At 47.2% G+C, this 16863-nt stretch overlaps 1 protein-coding gene across 8 annotated transcripts in view; it reads right to left on the reverse strand.

Annotated features, from left to right (window-relative positions):
- The window catches only part of LOC115133194 (forkhead box protein P2-like), a 116545-nt gene that overhangs the window by 45879 nt on the left and 53803 nt on the right, over window positions 1–16863 (reverse strand). For all 8 annotated transcript variants that reach the window (XM_065021738.1, XM_065021736.1, XM_065021737.1 and 5 more), the window contains exon 5: window positions 965–1054. In XM_065021738.1, coding sequence (XP_064877810.1) covers window positions 965–1054 — 90 coding nt within the window. The remainder of the gene's footprint in view (window positions 1–964; window positions 1055–16863) is intronic.

Below are 16863 nucleotides of genomic sequence, written 5' to 3' on the forward strand. Positions count from 1 at the left end.
AATGTTAACGATGAGGTTAAAGCCAATTTTCCCCATCTCTCATTAAATGCACAGGGCTAGTAATGAGGTAAACCAGTGCTCCTTGATAGCACTTATTAGCCGAGTGGAGGGCACACACTCTCGCACTTCAATTTGAACCCTCCCCGCAAAAAAAACAAAAAAAGAAAACGAAAACTTGAGAAGCAGTCGCAGATGTCAAGGGGCTTACGTAACCGTGAAGCTAGCAGAGCAAATAACCGTCTCATTGTTGACTAAATGAGCAGAGTGATAGATCCCCCCCCCCGTGTGACTGTGGATGGAGAGAAGGAATAAACCGGGATAAAGGAGAGAATAAAGGGAGGAGTGAAGGAAGACAGGAGCAGATGATGCCGTGTGACTCTGCCCTTCATGCAAACCGCTGACAACCAAAATAGACGGTGGCTATGAATCGATAAGGCAAAATGAGCGTTGAGGAGTTGAAATGACAGCTAGTTAAAATGAGTTGCCTTGAACAACCCCTGGATTCAATCGGACGCGTTGTGCATGCAAGTCACCTCTGGACCTGGTGGCGTTGCGATAGTATGGATCAATTGTGGAAAAGTGTTGCGCTTCATATCGTTGCGTTTCATTCCATACAACAACTTTTATCTTCACACAAAGAAAAAAAATGCTTCAGAATACTTTATCGTCTTTAACCCCCACCCTAATTCTATTACATCTGGTGAAAGATATAAAAATAAGACAATGTGTGGAGATTTGACCACCGAACGTTGGAAAAACAGAGGCTGACAAATCGATTTGTTTCCTTGTGTATAAAACAGCTCGCTTTGCTTTGAGGACAGGCTGTCCCAGGTTTGCGAATTCCAATGACAGGTTCCAGAATTGCATTGCCAAATCAAACACACTTGTGGAGCAGAGGAAATCTTCTTTCCGAGACAGCATGTATTATGGATGGATTTAAGAGATTAGTGACCATGCTGCTCACCTGCAGTGGACGCTGTTTGTCGTTGTTCTTTGGAGATTTCAGGCCACTGCCTGGCTGTTGTAAGAGTAATTGCCTCGCTGCTTGTAGGGCCTGGAGAGGAAGAGAGAGAAGAGAACATGGATAGGGAGAGAGAGACAAGGGGGAGAGAGCAGGGAGAGATAGGGACGGGGGAGAGACAGAGGGGGAGACAAAGAGAGGGGGAGACAACGAGAGGGGGAGAAAAACAGAAGAGAGAGACAAAGAGACAAAAGCTAAACATTAGATTTCTTTGGGATAACAACCAACCATAACATCTGAAAATATTAATAAAAGCTATTAAATTAGCCAAAATCTGTCAAGAAATATTGTCCAATATTTTCAGCGACACCCTCTGACATGGCTTACAGTACGCCAGAGATCCATTTTTGTGATAATTCATACAGAGCCATGATCAAGGATAAATACAGTTTGTCTAAAGCACCCTTGAAGAGGCGGTTGAAAAAAAGAAAAGCAAGGCGTCAGTAGAATTGACCTGTCTAGTGTGTGCTCAACTGAAATACCCACTTCTCGGCAAATTACTAGGCCATTTGCATATTCATAATATCAATCTGAAGTAGAGGCAGGCGATGTGGAGTGTTCCTAGAAGCCGTAATTAAAGTTGACAAAATCAACATCAGATTACCTTTGGAGTGAATTAACTAGGAGGCCAGGTTTAACACTATGCATTAACGCTGCTTATGCGCATGAAGGGAGAGAGAGAGAGAGAGAGAGAGAGAGAGAGAGAGAGAGAGAGAGAGAGAGAGAGGGGAGGGAGGGAGAGACAGGGAGTGAGGGAGGAAGGGAGGGAGAGAGAGAGAGAGAGAGAGAGAGAGAGCGAGAGCGAGAGAAGCCCTTTCTCTGCCAGATGAAATTGGCTCACATGCTGTTTACATATGGCAGAAAGAATTATAAAATCACACTCCGGAAATGTTAAACATCTATCATCAACACCTAGACATGACTGATAGATTTATAGACAGGCTTGATTTCCCAGACACTTTCAGGGTGCGATGAGAAGATACAGTACACTACATGGGCCTCGGTTGTATGTCTGACAAGTACAAAACTCATATGGTATGATGGCTACCTACTCCTCCACTGCTTCAAGGCTACATCTGACGAAAGTCAATATGCCAGAAAGGCCATTGAGAGCAGATGGCAGCAGCATACTGTAGAATAAATATCCTTCCAAAAGTAAAACAGAAGCATACCGTTAAAAACACAAAAACAACACAACACCTTCACAGGTGTTTATTTTTGAGTGAAGGAGAAGAAGAAGAAGAAGAAGAAGGGAAAAAACAAATCTCCTTCAGATGGAGAGTGACACTTCTTCCTCCCTGAGAATCATGGGGACTTGTTTTATTTTCCTGGTGCTTGCCAGTATCCATGACAACAGCTGCTTTGACAGGATGTGCATATGGCACTGCACTGCCAGCTGGTGTGAACAATGTTTGAACTAGTACATTGAGATGCTGAGCAAACAGGGGAGAGAAGAGAGAGGGAGAGAGACAGACGAGAGAGAGAGAGAGGGACAAGAGTGAGATGGAGAGAGAGAGAGACAGACGAGAGAGAGAGAGGGAGAGAGAGAGAGAGAGACAGAGAGAGAGAGAGAGAGAGAGAGAGAGAGAGACGAGAGAGAGAGAGGGACAAGAGTGAGATGGAGAGAGAGAGAGAGAGAGAGAGACAGAGAGAGAGAGAGAGAGAGAGAGAGAGAGAGAGAGAGAGAGAGAGAGAGAGAGAGAAAGAGAGAGGGAAGAGCCAGAGAGACAGAAAGAGAGAGGGAGCAAGGGTTGCCACGTCTTAACCCTCTGGGACGGCAGCCATCCCCCTGATCAATTATGAAAAGACAGAGCAAGGGGGCTGGGACTGGGAGGGCTGGGGCTGCCAGTCTGTCTGCTGGAGGCTCACAGGAGCCAGACGCGCTGAACCAAGGTAAACAAACACAATGCAGTGGCGCTGGGTTCTAACTTGCATTGATCCGTCTACCTCAGAAGGACGAGCCTCAGATTCAGCCTCAGCCTCAGCTGAAACCCACCAGTGTGATGAGCCATGGCCTTTTACTTCACAAGAAACTCAGAGACAGAAAAAAAATCACCAACATCTACCAGGGTTGGCAGTACTACCTCTGTCACTGTTTGTCGGTCTTTCTACGCTTTGCTTGGGCTTTTAGAATGAAGGAGAAATTCAGATTTGGTTTCCGATTTTAAATGATGTTCGCATTTGTGTGACGGAGCAAATGTGAACAATAAACAACTTTCCCCGGCTTCGAGACTTCCAAGAAATCAGTGTAGTACTAAAATGTGGCTCCAACGAATCTACATTTGACAGTGACATTGGGCTCCTTTCTGAGACCCAAGTCCAGCACTGATGCCTGATTCACAATACAGTACCAAACAGAACCACTACCGAGTGGCTGGGGTTGGTTTGCCCTCTGCAGTGTGAATCAACAGGAGGAAATGCTTCTCTGTCCTTGGAATCAACACGGACTGTTTTCTGCTGAACTGTAGAAAAACAGAGACAAGAAAGTCACTCAATACAAGACAAGGGTCAGAGGTGAAGAGGAGGAGAACAGGACAGGGAATGAGCCATTTTAATGGTGCTTCCGATATCGGCCCTGACGGCGTTGCGACTGGGAGTGTACCAGCTCAACTCGATTCAAGCTTATTAGAGGAGAACTCTGGTCACAATCTAGAATTGTACTTTTCTCACGCACTCCGCGTCAACACAGCCCCGCTTTCGGGAAGCAGCGCGGGAGTTTGCGAGGCCTTAAAACTGACAGGAAAGTAATCGGCGTAGCCGAGGTTACGTTTCTCCTACTGTCAGTATTTCTGAATATTCAGTCGTTACTGGGGGAAAGCAGCCATCCGTTTTCACCATCCATATAGACTTGGCCTAACTCCACACACACAGAGCTCTCTCCCCCCTCTCCTCTCTTCTCTTCTCTTCTCCGCCTGACTATACAAAGCAGGCATGCCAAGAAAAGTCATCAAAAGTTTTTGCTGAAGACTCGCGACGGCGCACAGACAAAACATACAGAGCTGTCCTCCTATTTAACCTGGGTTGCTATGCACGGACAATGACATCTCCTGTCCGTTAATGCACACACTGTATAAACAGAACAATGTCGCGCATTCTTGAGACGGCTGTAAGGGGCCTGCGAAAGAGCTCTGGCTCTAACATAAATAACAAGGCACTCAGAACGGCATATTTGATGTTGATATCCATCGCTGGGGATAGAAGACAAAAAAAATAAACACACACACATACAGAGACACACACACACACATACTGAGACACACACACACACACACACACACATACTGAGACACACACACACACATACTGAGACACACACACACACACACACACACACACACACACACACACACACAGAGACAGACAGACAGACAGACACACACACACACACACACACACACACACACAGACACACACAGAAAAGGCTACGGCTCCACCGACTGATCCTTAGGAAAATAAGATTCAGCCCAAATGGATGTGGTGTAATTGGTTTCAGATAGCCAGGTCAGGAGAAATGAATTCAGGCAACTATTATGCGAAACGGAGGGAGAAACTAGAATGTTTACACAGGCACTCCCCCCTGCTACATGAATAGGCGTGCAGAGATCACTGCAAAGAGGAGAGAGACAGCCTAAAGAAACACATGTCAGCCATATCCCCCCCCCTCAGTCCACAGCCTGTGTTTAGACTTAATGCAGAGAGGTAATAAGGAACACATCACAATGCACCTTTGTGGGGGGGGGGGCATTCCAACATCTTAAACAAGCATGAAATACATTAGCGGCTCGTCATGACTGGCCACACCATTACAAATCTACAGATTGCTTATGGTGACTGTGTTTTGTCTTAGGCCAGGGAGAAATAAGTCATCTGAAGGAATGCCACTCGTTCCAATACGTATACTAGTGACTGTATGAAATGCACCCTGAAATCAGAATTACGGTATATCAAAAGGAACCGTGACATTGTATTTGGATTGGGGATGTCACTTCCTGAACTGCACAGGTGGTGGACGTTCTAGTCATTAAAGAATGTAGAGTACCTGTATGATGCTACTTCCTTACTGTGTGTGTGTGTGTGTGTGTGTGTGTGTGTGTGTGTGTGTGTGTGTGCGTAACAGTAGTCCCCATCCTCTGTGCAGAGCAGAGGGCTGCTGTTCAACAAGACTCTGTCATCCAGAACATCTCCAAGCAGACATGTCCTACTAGACACCAGACCCTGGGCTTATCTCCACTTACCCTCCCTTCACTGCTACCGGGAAACACAGCTAGACAACAGACAGAGGGGGAGGCCAAAAAGAGACGAGTGCAACACTTTTTCAAGCCAGGGGAGAGAGGGGAGTCGCATGCCGTGGAAAACAAGGCACAAACAGTTTAAGCTGAACAAACAAACAGGGGCTGATTGGATTGTGGCCTTGCTGGCGGTACGGCTGCAGTAGATAGCATAGGAGGGCCTGACACTACGCAGCAAAATATTGACACCACATTGCGTTATGTAAGTGGATTCAGGATAGAACAGAGGCTAAGGCTTCCTGGGAGGGGCTGGCGGGATGAAGAGGGGGATAAAAACATTCTACACAGTTCATGAATGCAGAAGTGGATGGACTTTCATGAAAACAAGCAAAGTGTGACCTGGTGCCGTCGAAACGATGGAATTGGAATCCTGTTGAAGTCTTTCACTGGATCAAACAGGAAAACAGACGCATGAATGACATCTGCATACAAAGTGTGTTGTATATTCTGTACACAAAATCGTCCAATTAGTCTGACACAGGACCGAAGCCTCTGTCTGGTTGTCTAGTGTATCCTCGTATTGATTGCCCTAACTGAAGTGACTTACTAGCAGGAGTAGAAAGATTTGTATCCCTTTCATAAAAGGTCACCCAGAACAGTAATGCACCAGTGGCTTCAACAATACCTGGCAGTGGTTCCCTTATCACCCCCAGCTCCACAAAGCCCATTCCAACACAATACAGGGGGATTCGCCTGCACTCTGCTTGACTGGCTCCTCAGAATAGAAACCATTACGGGAAAATAACGACACCTTTCAGACTGGAGTTACAGGAACAAACTGTAGCAGAGTCGGAAGACACAGATGCGTGGAGCGGGAGAGCTTGACTAAGGCCCAACAAACAAGAGGTAAACAAAAGTCAGTGAGTTGGTGGATCAGCATCGGAGGGAGGGGAGAGAGAGTTCACACAAATAAATCATGCCATTGTCTCATACTTGGAGGGGAAAAAACTGCTTGTTGTGGAATCAGAGGATAGTGTTTTTCTACGGTTGTTGTGGAGAGAGGGACACACGCACGCGCGTGCACACACACGCGCGCACACACACACGCAAGCACGCGCACACACACACACACACACACACACACACAAACACCTGAGCAGTAGAGGTGGGGGAGAGGATGTGGGAGTAATGAGCGTTTTTATGTATGAGTCAATAAATCAACAGAGTCTGCAAAGGTGGAAGGAGCAAGAGAGCGAGGGAGCAGTCCGTCGAGAATCTGCTTCAGCCACAGGACGGAGAGGCGAGCTAACCAGCAGAACAATGGGCTTCTGTGTGCTGCTCTGCTCTGCTTCCTCCGTCTGGTGCCACGACTCACTACTAACAGAGCAAAAGTCTCTCTCTTTCTACGTCCGTTTCTCTCTCTCGTTCTGTCTGTTTCTTCCTCCCCCTCCCTCTCTATCTTTATCCCCCCTCTATTTCTCACTCAGTAATTCTCTCTATAAGAATTCCTTCAATTTCTTTCTTCTTTCTTTCTTCCCTTCTTTCTCTCTCCTCCTCCCTCTCTCTCCTCCTCCCTCTCTCTCCTCCTCCCTCTCTCTCCTTGTTTATTGATCCTCTAGATTAAGAATCCCAGGGCGAGGGATTGTAACACACAAACAATGGAAATGATTTTGGGGTGTGCTTATTTGCCTTCCCCTTGCATCTATTTGGCCTGTGTCTGTAGACAATTATGCTTCCCCAGCCCCAGACTCAGGTGCTAATAACGAAGGACAAATAGAATCATATGTGTAAACTTCCCCCTCTGATGAAAATTTATATTAACTTTCTGCCACTGTAAACAGAGCCGGCATAGCTCAGCCCTCCCCAGTGAATTGGAAGATGAATTCAGTCATTGCTACCCCAGGAAGCTGTGCACTTATAGGGGAAGGGAGGGGGGGGGGGTAGAAAATATGGAATCCTGCTCCATTGTGCAACCTCACACTTATTTTTCCAGCTCGGGAGAGAGACAAAACATGGGTCTACTCAGCCCATCAGTGGAGAGAGAGAGAGAGAGAGAGAGAGAGAGAGAGAGAGAGAGAGTATTCTATTCTATCCATCCGCCCTGGCGGAGAGAGAAACGGTGCCAGCAATAACACACCAAACAAAGCGAGCCTGCCATCGTTCACTGCAACCACAAACATTCATACACTTCCCACCTCCTGTCATGGATATTCTGTGCAAATACAAGGAAATCGTGTCTATGGAGCGCGCATAATAGTTTACAGTTTGCCAGCAACCTGTGAGGTGAACTTATACACCACATAAAACACACTGCTGGGAGCGAGTCAGAGAACCACCTGACATCGTCTCGATGCATCTCTTCCCTGTTTCTTCCCTTATGAAATTATATTTATCCCGCTTCTCTTCTGGTGGTTCTAGTAAAGCCTTCACTTTCTTCTGCAGTATATATCACTGGGTTTAGATAAGGTGACTCACGGGCCATTGACAGCTCTTTTATCTGCTCGTCTTAGGGAAGTCCTTTACAGCTGAACAACTGAAAGCTACCGCAATCTACTATGAAAAAGAGAAGAGACTGCCTTTCACTTACAACTGAGGGAGGTGTGTGGAGAGAGAGTGTATGTGTGAGTGTACGTGTACGTGCGTACGTGCATGCCTAGTGTGTGTGTACACAGCAGGGGTGGGCAAACTTTTTGGCTTGAGGGTCACATCGGGATTTTGACATTTTGAAATTCAACGGAGGGCTGCATTTTTGGGGGGACAAATTGTTTGTTAAAATCAATTAAAATCACAGCGGTCTAAGACACTCCATCCCATTGCTTGAAGCTTCACTACAGACCCGGGTTCAATCCCAGGCTGTGTCACAGCTGGCCGTGACCCATGAGGTGGCGCACAATTGGCCCAGCGTCGTCCGGGTTAGGAGAGGGTTTGGCAGGCCGAGATTTCCTTGTCCCATCGAGCTCTACATTTACATTTAAGTCATTTAGCAGACGCTCTTATCCAGAGCGACTTACAAATTGGTGCGTTCACCTTAAGACATCCAGTGGAACAGCCACTTTACAATAGTGCATCTAAATCTTTTAAGGGGGGTGAGAAGGATTACTTTATCCTATCCTAGGTATTCCTGAAAGAGGTGGGGTTTCAGGTGTCTCCGGAAGGTGGTGATTGACTCCGCTGTCCTGGCGTCGTGAGGGAGTTTGTTCCACCATTGGGGGGCCAGAGCAGCGAACAGTTTTGACTGGGCTGCGCAGGAACTGTACTTCCTCAGTGGTAGGGAGGCGAGCAGGCCAGAGGTGGATGAACGCAGTGCCCTTGTTTGGGTGTAGGGCCTGATCAGAGCCTGGAGGTACTGAGGTGCCGTTCCCCTCACAGCTCCGTAGGCAAGCACCATGGTCTTGTAGCGGATGCGAGCTTCAACTGGAAGCCAGTGGAGAGAGCGGAGGAGCGGGGTGACGTGAGAGAACTTGGGAAGGTTGAACACCAGACGGGCTGCGGCGTTCTGGATGAGTTGTAGGGTTTAATGGCACAGGCAGGGAGCCCAGCCAACAGCGAGTTGCAGTAATCCAGACGGGAGATGACAAGTGCCTGGATTAGGACCTGCGCCGCTTCCTGTGTGAGGCAGGGTCGTACTCTGCGGATGTTGTAGAGCATGAACCTACAAGAACGGGCCACTGCCTTGATGTTAGTTGAGAACGACAGGGTGTTGTCCAGGATCACGCCAAGGTTCTTAGCGCTCTGGGAGGAGGACACAATGGAGTTGTCAACCGTGATGGCGAGATCATGGAATGGGCAGTCCTTCCCGGGAGGAAGAGCAGCTCCGTCTTGCCGAGGTTCAGCTTGAGGTGGTGATCCGTCATCCACACTGATATGTCTGCCAGACATGCAGAGATGCGATTCGCCACCTGGTCATCAGAAGGGGGAAAGGAGAAGATTAATTGTGTGTCGTCTGCATAGCAATGATAGGAGAGACCATGTGAGGTTATGACAGAGCCAAGTAACTTGGTGTATAGCGAGAATAGGAGAGGGCCTAGAACAGAGCCCTGGGGGACGCCAGTGGTGAGAGCGCGTGGTGAGGAGACAGATTCTCGCCACGCCACCTGGTAGGAGCGACCTGTCAGGTAGGACGCAATCCAAGCGTGGGCCGCGCCGGAGATGCCCAACTCGGAGAGGGTGGAGAGGAGGATCTGATGGTTCACAGTATCGAAGGCAGCCGATAGGTCTAGCGCACGCAGACACGGTCACCAGGTGTATGGTGTTTCCTCTGACACATTGGTGCGTATGGCTTCCGGGTTAAGCGAGCATTGTCTCAAGATGCAGTGCGGCTTGGCTGGGTCGTGTTTCAGAGGACGCACGGCTCTCGACCTTTGCCTCTCGACCACGGCTCTCGACCTTTGCGATGGGACAAGACTGTAACTACCAATTGGATACCTAGAAATTGGGGGAAATTTTTAATATATATATATTTTTTTATGTCTTGCAAACTGTACTTTGCCCCCCCCTTGGTATACAGTATATGTGTTGGGGTGTGTGTGTATGTGCATGCCTGTGTTTGTCTGCACCCTACCACTTCTTAATGGTTCAGCCACACACTTGATTCACTTGATTCCCCCTTCAAGTGATTATGATCCATCTCCTTTCCACAGTTCCAGATGGCTGAACATCACACAGTTGGAAGAATACCTACTATGAAACGTTGCATTAAAAGCATCTACAGTTCATTTAGAGCAGGGCCGGCCAGTGGAAACAGCAATGCTTGGAAAGCATGTGGATTGTAGCTAAAACGTGTGTTTCTGAGCGCTAGGGGAAGACAGAATGAAGTTGTTTTCCTCCATCAGTGTTCTGTTTGTGTCTGTCTTTAATGACGGGGAGTTACTAAGTGGCTCCCACACCAAAGTGGACGGCCGGAGGCTACGAGCGTTCTGACTACGGCACAGGAGTGCAGGGAACCTTTCGACGGCATCGACGGAAGATGATGTGTTTGTGCAGGATGTCAATAAGAATACACATGCCTAAAATGATAAACACACACACACACACACACAGACATGCATGCACACACAGACACAGACACACACATGCGGACACGCATACGCGCACGCACACACACACACAACCACACACACAACCACACACACACACACACACACTACACTGCCAAAAACCTTGAGTCATAATAAGACTGTAAACAAAATCTAACTGAAATGAAAATATGAGAGTAAAGCTTCACCACATCCAACTCATTATTACCAGTGCCAAAAACAAGCCTGGGCCCATATCTGAATGTTTTATTAACTAACTATCCTTGAGCTTGTTTGCAGGTTTAATCCCCCCCATTAACACCCATCATTACCAAATCACATTGACGCACCCCTATTGCTTATCATTAAGTATCAACCAAAGTGGACTTAACCAGGAATCATATACTGTCCATGAATGACAAGAGCATCTTTCGTTGGCATTAAGTAGATTGAAACCTTGCCTCTTCCCTTCCACAGAAATTGAGCTTTGAGACAACGGGGATAATCAGCTCCAGTGTGCTTTGCTGTAGCCAGTTGATCACACCCCCTCGGAGGCTCTTATGCTGCAGGTCAATAGAGTGAGTCTGGACCTGGCTGGGGCTCAGGTTGTGTGGTAAGTGTTACCTCCAGGGTCGATTAAATGCAACTCTGACCTTAGCTGTAAATGACTTAACCTTAATGACTGCATGACTAACCCAATAGCCATTGGGCTGAGTGTGGAGCTAGGCTAGTACTGTGTATGGGCTGGAATATAGAGCGCACACAGCAGTTGTATTGGGCTAGGCTGTTTCTCATGTTTGTAGCCAATTCACCAACAATGGCTGCACAAACAACAAGGAAAGAATTAGTAAGACAACACTGTGCACTGATTGGCTCAGCACACCTTCACCTACTGTAGATGGCCAGAAAGTGGTTGTTTTCTGTTCGATTACCTGGGTCCTGTGTTGTCATTAGCCTCTATGGGAAGAGCCTCCGGCCCATCCGAGATGCCAGAGTGATGGATCTCCGGGGCCCAATCTCAATGAACGCCCGGTTCCACCAAAGATCACTGAAGTTAATGGCCACTACATCTAGCCGTGGAGGGCCAATGCATCTCCGTCAACTGTTTCCCTGCTTATGGAGTTACGCTTTCAACACCACCCTCTCTTCACGTACCATCCCCACCACTCTATCTCATCCAGTTGTCTTGTGCATATTCCAATTACTCCGTGTGTCTGACCTTTAAGTGAGCTGCGATAGATACAGTTATCTTCTCCTCTCTGACACGCCGCGTCTATCAATCAGTGTCTTGCCTGCCTGCCTGCCCGCGGTGGATGGAGGCTGAGAAGTGGAGGAAGGCTGGGAGGGAGAGAGGAGGAGAGGAGCTATGGCTCTGGAAGCACTAGCATCACACTGCTCCGTCTAGAGAGTTGTGCCTGGTTAAGGTGGGAGATGAGAGGAGCACAAGCCCCATTGATAAAGACGTACACACACACCAGTGAACACATCTACAGGCCTAGACACAAGCAGTCACAAACACACACATGCGCGTACGCAAACACACACACACACACTGGTGGAAAAAAACTGTGAAATATATTTGTTTCAGACCACTACCTGGCTGACGATACCCCTGCTCCCATAAACAAAACCCCTTTTTCACCGGCATCCCATAACACGCTTATAAGAATAACCTCCTAGCGTGAAAAAAGTCATACTTCTTTAGTTTCATTCTTTTCCTCCCCTTTCCAAAGGGTCTAATCTACATCTTTCATTGAATCAAGAATGGAAATTCAGGAGAAATGCTTCTTTTTCAATTTCATGCTGAAGTAACTCAAGTCAGTGGATGTAATTTCTCCTAACAAGAAAATGTATCACTGTGTCGCTCACTTAGTGTGTCCATGTGAGAAGCGGGGGCTTTTTGCATTTTGTATTTTTTTTTTTTTTAAGGCTTTGATAAATGTGCCAAAAGCATGATCACTCCCTCCACAGCACTCCACACAAGGCCGGCACAATTACACTGGTTATTAAAAAAACCTCTGACTTGAATCTACATCAAAAAGAAATGACAGATAATTTATCGCGAAGGAAGGAGCTACTGCATAGAAATATAGAAAAGGGGGAAGGGGGATGATTTCATACTGTAAGAGTCTCAATCCTCAACATTGTTCAGATGATCATGCATTGTATATCTTTGATGCTGTTGAACCTATAATGTAGTTAAAGTTCGTACAGAAAGTGATAAACACACTGCGATGTTGAAGTCTGAAATATAGGAAATCAACTGTGAAATTATGCGGATGATAAAAACTTGTACCAAAGAAGCAATATTTCTGCACTCTAACAACATTGACAAAAGCCCATGGCTGACAAACGACAGAAACTCGTTTGGGGTACAAAAATGTGACATTTGTGCAAATTACGATTATCATTTTCATAGGGAATTGGATGATGAAGTCCAAACAGGTGAAAGTGAACGCATAAAGCAGCAATATCACTGAAACAATCCCACGCATGGCCAAGTCACTCAGCTAATGTATATTTATCATGTAAACTTCTGATAAATGCATATGCAGAAACAATCAAATCGTCCCATTTTCATTGGTGCCTCGTGCACAAAGACTCAAGCGTGAAACCCAATATCAGCTTAGTGTCTACTCGAGCTTGAAACGCTGCTACGCATACCACAAAGCATGTTCTGCATATGCTCATAGCCTTCCCTTATCAGGCTGAAACAACGAAGCAGCTTCCCACTGCTCTCACTGATCAATTCAACCCCAGTTAAGTTGTCCCAGTGCGGGTAAATAACCAGTGGTTAGGGCCTTGATGAGGACTGGCAGGCTGCTGGGGATGGGGAACAGAGAACAGCTTCATTTAGAGGGTCTGGCTGGTCTGCAAGGCTGGGGTCCTTTGCTGTGGGTCTTCTACTCTTACCTCCATATGGCCTCCCTTAAACTGGGGCGAGACCAGACGAGAGGAGACGAGAGAGACACCCAGAATGGCTGACGAAGTGATGAAGACGTCTGGGCCAGAATGACAAGAGAGGAAATGGAAGGGGAACGTCAGCGGCTAAGGCCTCTGGACCAACAAGGGGCGCTTCAAACGAAAGCCCGCTAGTGAGAAAGGCAGACCGTAAAGCCAGAGCTAAGTGACATGTATGTCTGTTTGAAAAGCCTCTTGGGTATTTGGTCGAGGTGAGGCAGGGGCTTATTTACTGGTTTTGTTCGAAAAGCCCTGAAGAGGAGAAGAGCAGCCGGCTGAGAGAGGAAAAAGGCCCCTACTACATATGTATACAGCGTTGGTTGGGAGGCTGTGGGTGGATGATGAGCATCCCTTCCCTTAGCAGGCTTCCAGCCACAGCTTTCAGGGGGGAACAGACCATTCACATATTCAGGAGGAAGATTCTGTTTGGAGTCACCTGATAGTGTTCGTACATAAGAAGCAGAGACTGCTAGCTGACATCTGGTGTTTGGTCAACGGATTGTGGAAACTGTTGGGGTTAAGAAAAGGGCTAAGGACCGCGGACACTGGAGCTGCCTACTTCTAGCCATCCCCTTTAACAAGATTTGGATAATTTTAATATTTGTTCCAGGAGGGAAGGAAAAACAACAACTGCAAGGAAGGCGTTTCGGAGGCTGATTTGTGACTATTCATGGCCAAAGCGGAGAGAAACTGTAATACCAGACATGCTTGTTAAATTCACAACGCTCCAAAGCTGCCTTCTAGCAAATCCTGCCTCTTGGTTGTCAGCTTAAGACGTAGGGCATATGCATATGTGTTATTTTTAAGCTCTGTTAAATGGATAGCGGTGTCGCAGGCTATCAAACGTCTAAGCCACTTGCTTTGGGGAATCGCTTGTGTGAGGCAAGCGGCAATGCATTACTCTCTACAACTGCATCTTTAAGGACGTTTTTTTTTTTTTTTTTAAACTTCCTTCCCCCCAGCATACTCTACATCACGAACCCAGGCATTATGTATGCACCTTCAGTGACTGGCCACTCCACCTCGCCGTATTAACGACCTGCTAGTCTATTGTTAGTCAATGACAGGGGAGTGGGCAACAAACAATGACAGAATGCCTGTTTCAATACAATTATTGTTAAGGGGTGAAAAATCTGCCATGCATTCTTAGAGAGACGAAAAAAAGCCATCTGCAAATAAATTATTGTTGGGCATTGAGCTGTAGCAATAGCCGGGGGCTTTACGGATCCAGGACTATGGATCGAGCACTATTTATTTCCCGGTCGTAGGGAGCGGAGCAAGGCGGTTTAGGAGGCATAAAAGGAAATGAGTTGTGAAGTGGCCATTGATCCTGACCTGCACTGGCTGGCTGGGTCTTATTTATAAAGAGAGGTTAACCCTGGCTCTAATCACTGGCTCTAACCTACAGCAGTCCTAGCAGTATTCTAGCACTATGGAGTAAGATGAATGCTGCACTACTACTGTTTTGGATGTGGCCTACACTTACTCTCATCTTGCTAATGCTAAGTACCATAACATCACGTAATAATATGGCACCTTCAGAAATATAATGCTAACTACTTTTCTGGACCTTATCAACACATGTTCTCTGAGAGAGTGGCAGCTTGTCATGAGTGTGTGTGTGGGCAGTGACACTGTCGGTGACACGGTGAACACACTCTCCTGTCACCAGGTCCCCCCGTCCTCCCCCCTGCCCTTGATCTGCTGTATTCCACCCATGATGCACCTCAACCCACACGCGCAGCGCTCACACGCGCAACGCGCACCGCTCACACGCGCACCGCTCACACGCGCACCGCTCACACGCGCACCGCTCACACGCGCACCGCTCACACGCACACCGCTCACACGCGCAGCGCTCACAATTGCACCCAGCTGCTCAAGCATAAAATGCTCATAAGTGTTTGTTTCCAGCAGATTTCACTCCTCTCCCTTTATGTCTCTCTCCTCTCCCCCGCTCCTCCATCCCCATTCCTCTCTCCTCCTCGTCTCTCTTTCAAAGCCTTGCAGCTTGACATTTCCGTGGGTCTCAGGAGACCAGGACGTGAAATGGAGTTACTGCGGGAGCCACACTGTAAATTCCACGAAGCCACATGTAACGTGTCTTAAACACAGATGGACACTCCAGGTTTAAAGCAGGAAAAAGAGAAGAAGAAGAAGCGAGGGGTGACGAGAAAGATAAAAGAATAATACACCTGTTTTGTCTGGGGAGGGGAGCAAACAGCAGCAACGTCGCCCTGTCTGTCATTCACATCCTATATCTTGAGTGTCATCGACATAGAGGGGAGAAGGACGAGTCTATATGTCAGGCTGTATGTGCGGTACTTAAGGGACCGTCTGGGAGATAGTAGTGAAATATTCTAAATGAAATGTATAGCTCTACCCACTATAAATAAGTGGGGCATGGAGCAGGGAGGCAGGGGCCCTCCTTCGACTGTGGAAACAGTGATGGAGAGAAAAAAAAGAAATACGTAAGACACAAACTGTGGGTTCCTGTCACTTTCTGCCTTTCAAACCAACACTCTTATCTCCATTTAGAACGATGACTACATACAACAGCCTTCTCTTTCCAACTGTCCATTTTCAAGAAGAAACCCTTTATCATAACCTGGCGGAAAACACAGTGTAGTCTGTGGTAGACTGGCGGTGAGGTGTGTTATTTACACACTCTGAGTCGGGCCAGTCTGTAAAGATAAACCTAATGAGGTTCTTTGTGTAAGAGTGCAAATGAGAGTCACCTCCCTCACCGGGCTCCAGAGGGGAGAAAACCAGGGTGATTAGGCCTTTCAATTATGCTCAAGGGCAAAGCCCAGATTTGCATCTGAGGGGGGGGGATCCTTCTTTTTGTTTGTCCTGATGAGCTGGGATGGAGCAGATATATACAGCATCCAGCATCACATCACAGTGACTTTTTAATGTATCACTGCCACCTCCACCTCCACCATTTTCCCTATAGGCAAAGACCCAGAATATGGATTGTGAAGAAAACAGAAGCCCTGGCAAGCTGTTGTGTACAAGCGTCTCGAGCCTGCATCCTCCTGACTGACAGTAATTAAAACTCCCAGTGGCCCCCTGCACACCTGATACGCACGCACGCACGCACGCACGCACGCACGCACGCACGCACGCACGCACACACACACACACACACACACACACACACACACACACAGAGAGGTCTGTTTGTTAGGTGCTGATGGGGGAGCTCTCTGTCATTAGTATTGCAGCAGTAGATGGAGAGTGTTTACTTGTGAAAACCAACAAGCCGAGGCCAGACACACTAAGTGACTGTTTAAACTCTGTTCTCAGTAAGGAACGTGCTGATGTTCCCATAATGTATATAACACACATACACATGTTCACAAACACAGTGGCACTGGAACCACAGATGTGAAAAGACACCTTGTGTTATGGGATAAACATTTTTTTTTTTTTTTACAATTGGCCAAATAAACATTTTGCAAACATGGAAATGCACAATTTTAAATAGCTCAGACAAGAGTGATTTATTTCAAATAAGTCCGTGTGGAATCCTTAAATTGGCAGAGCATCAGGTACTGGTGACAGATAAACTGGTATGGGACAGCCAGGGGACTAGAGCTGAGGTGAATGGTCCTGGCCTCCGTACATTACAGGA

Source organism: Oncorhynchus nerka, linkage group LG8 (assembly GCF_034236695.1).
Source record: "Oncorhynchus nerka isolate Pitt River linkage group LG8, Oner_Uvic_2.0, whole genome shotgun sequence".
In the NCBI taxonomy this organism is placed as follows: Eukaryota; Metazoa; Chordata; class Actinopteri; order Salmoniformes; family Salmonidae; genus Oncorhynchus; species Oncorhynchus nerka.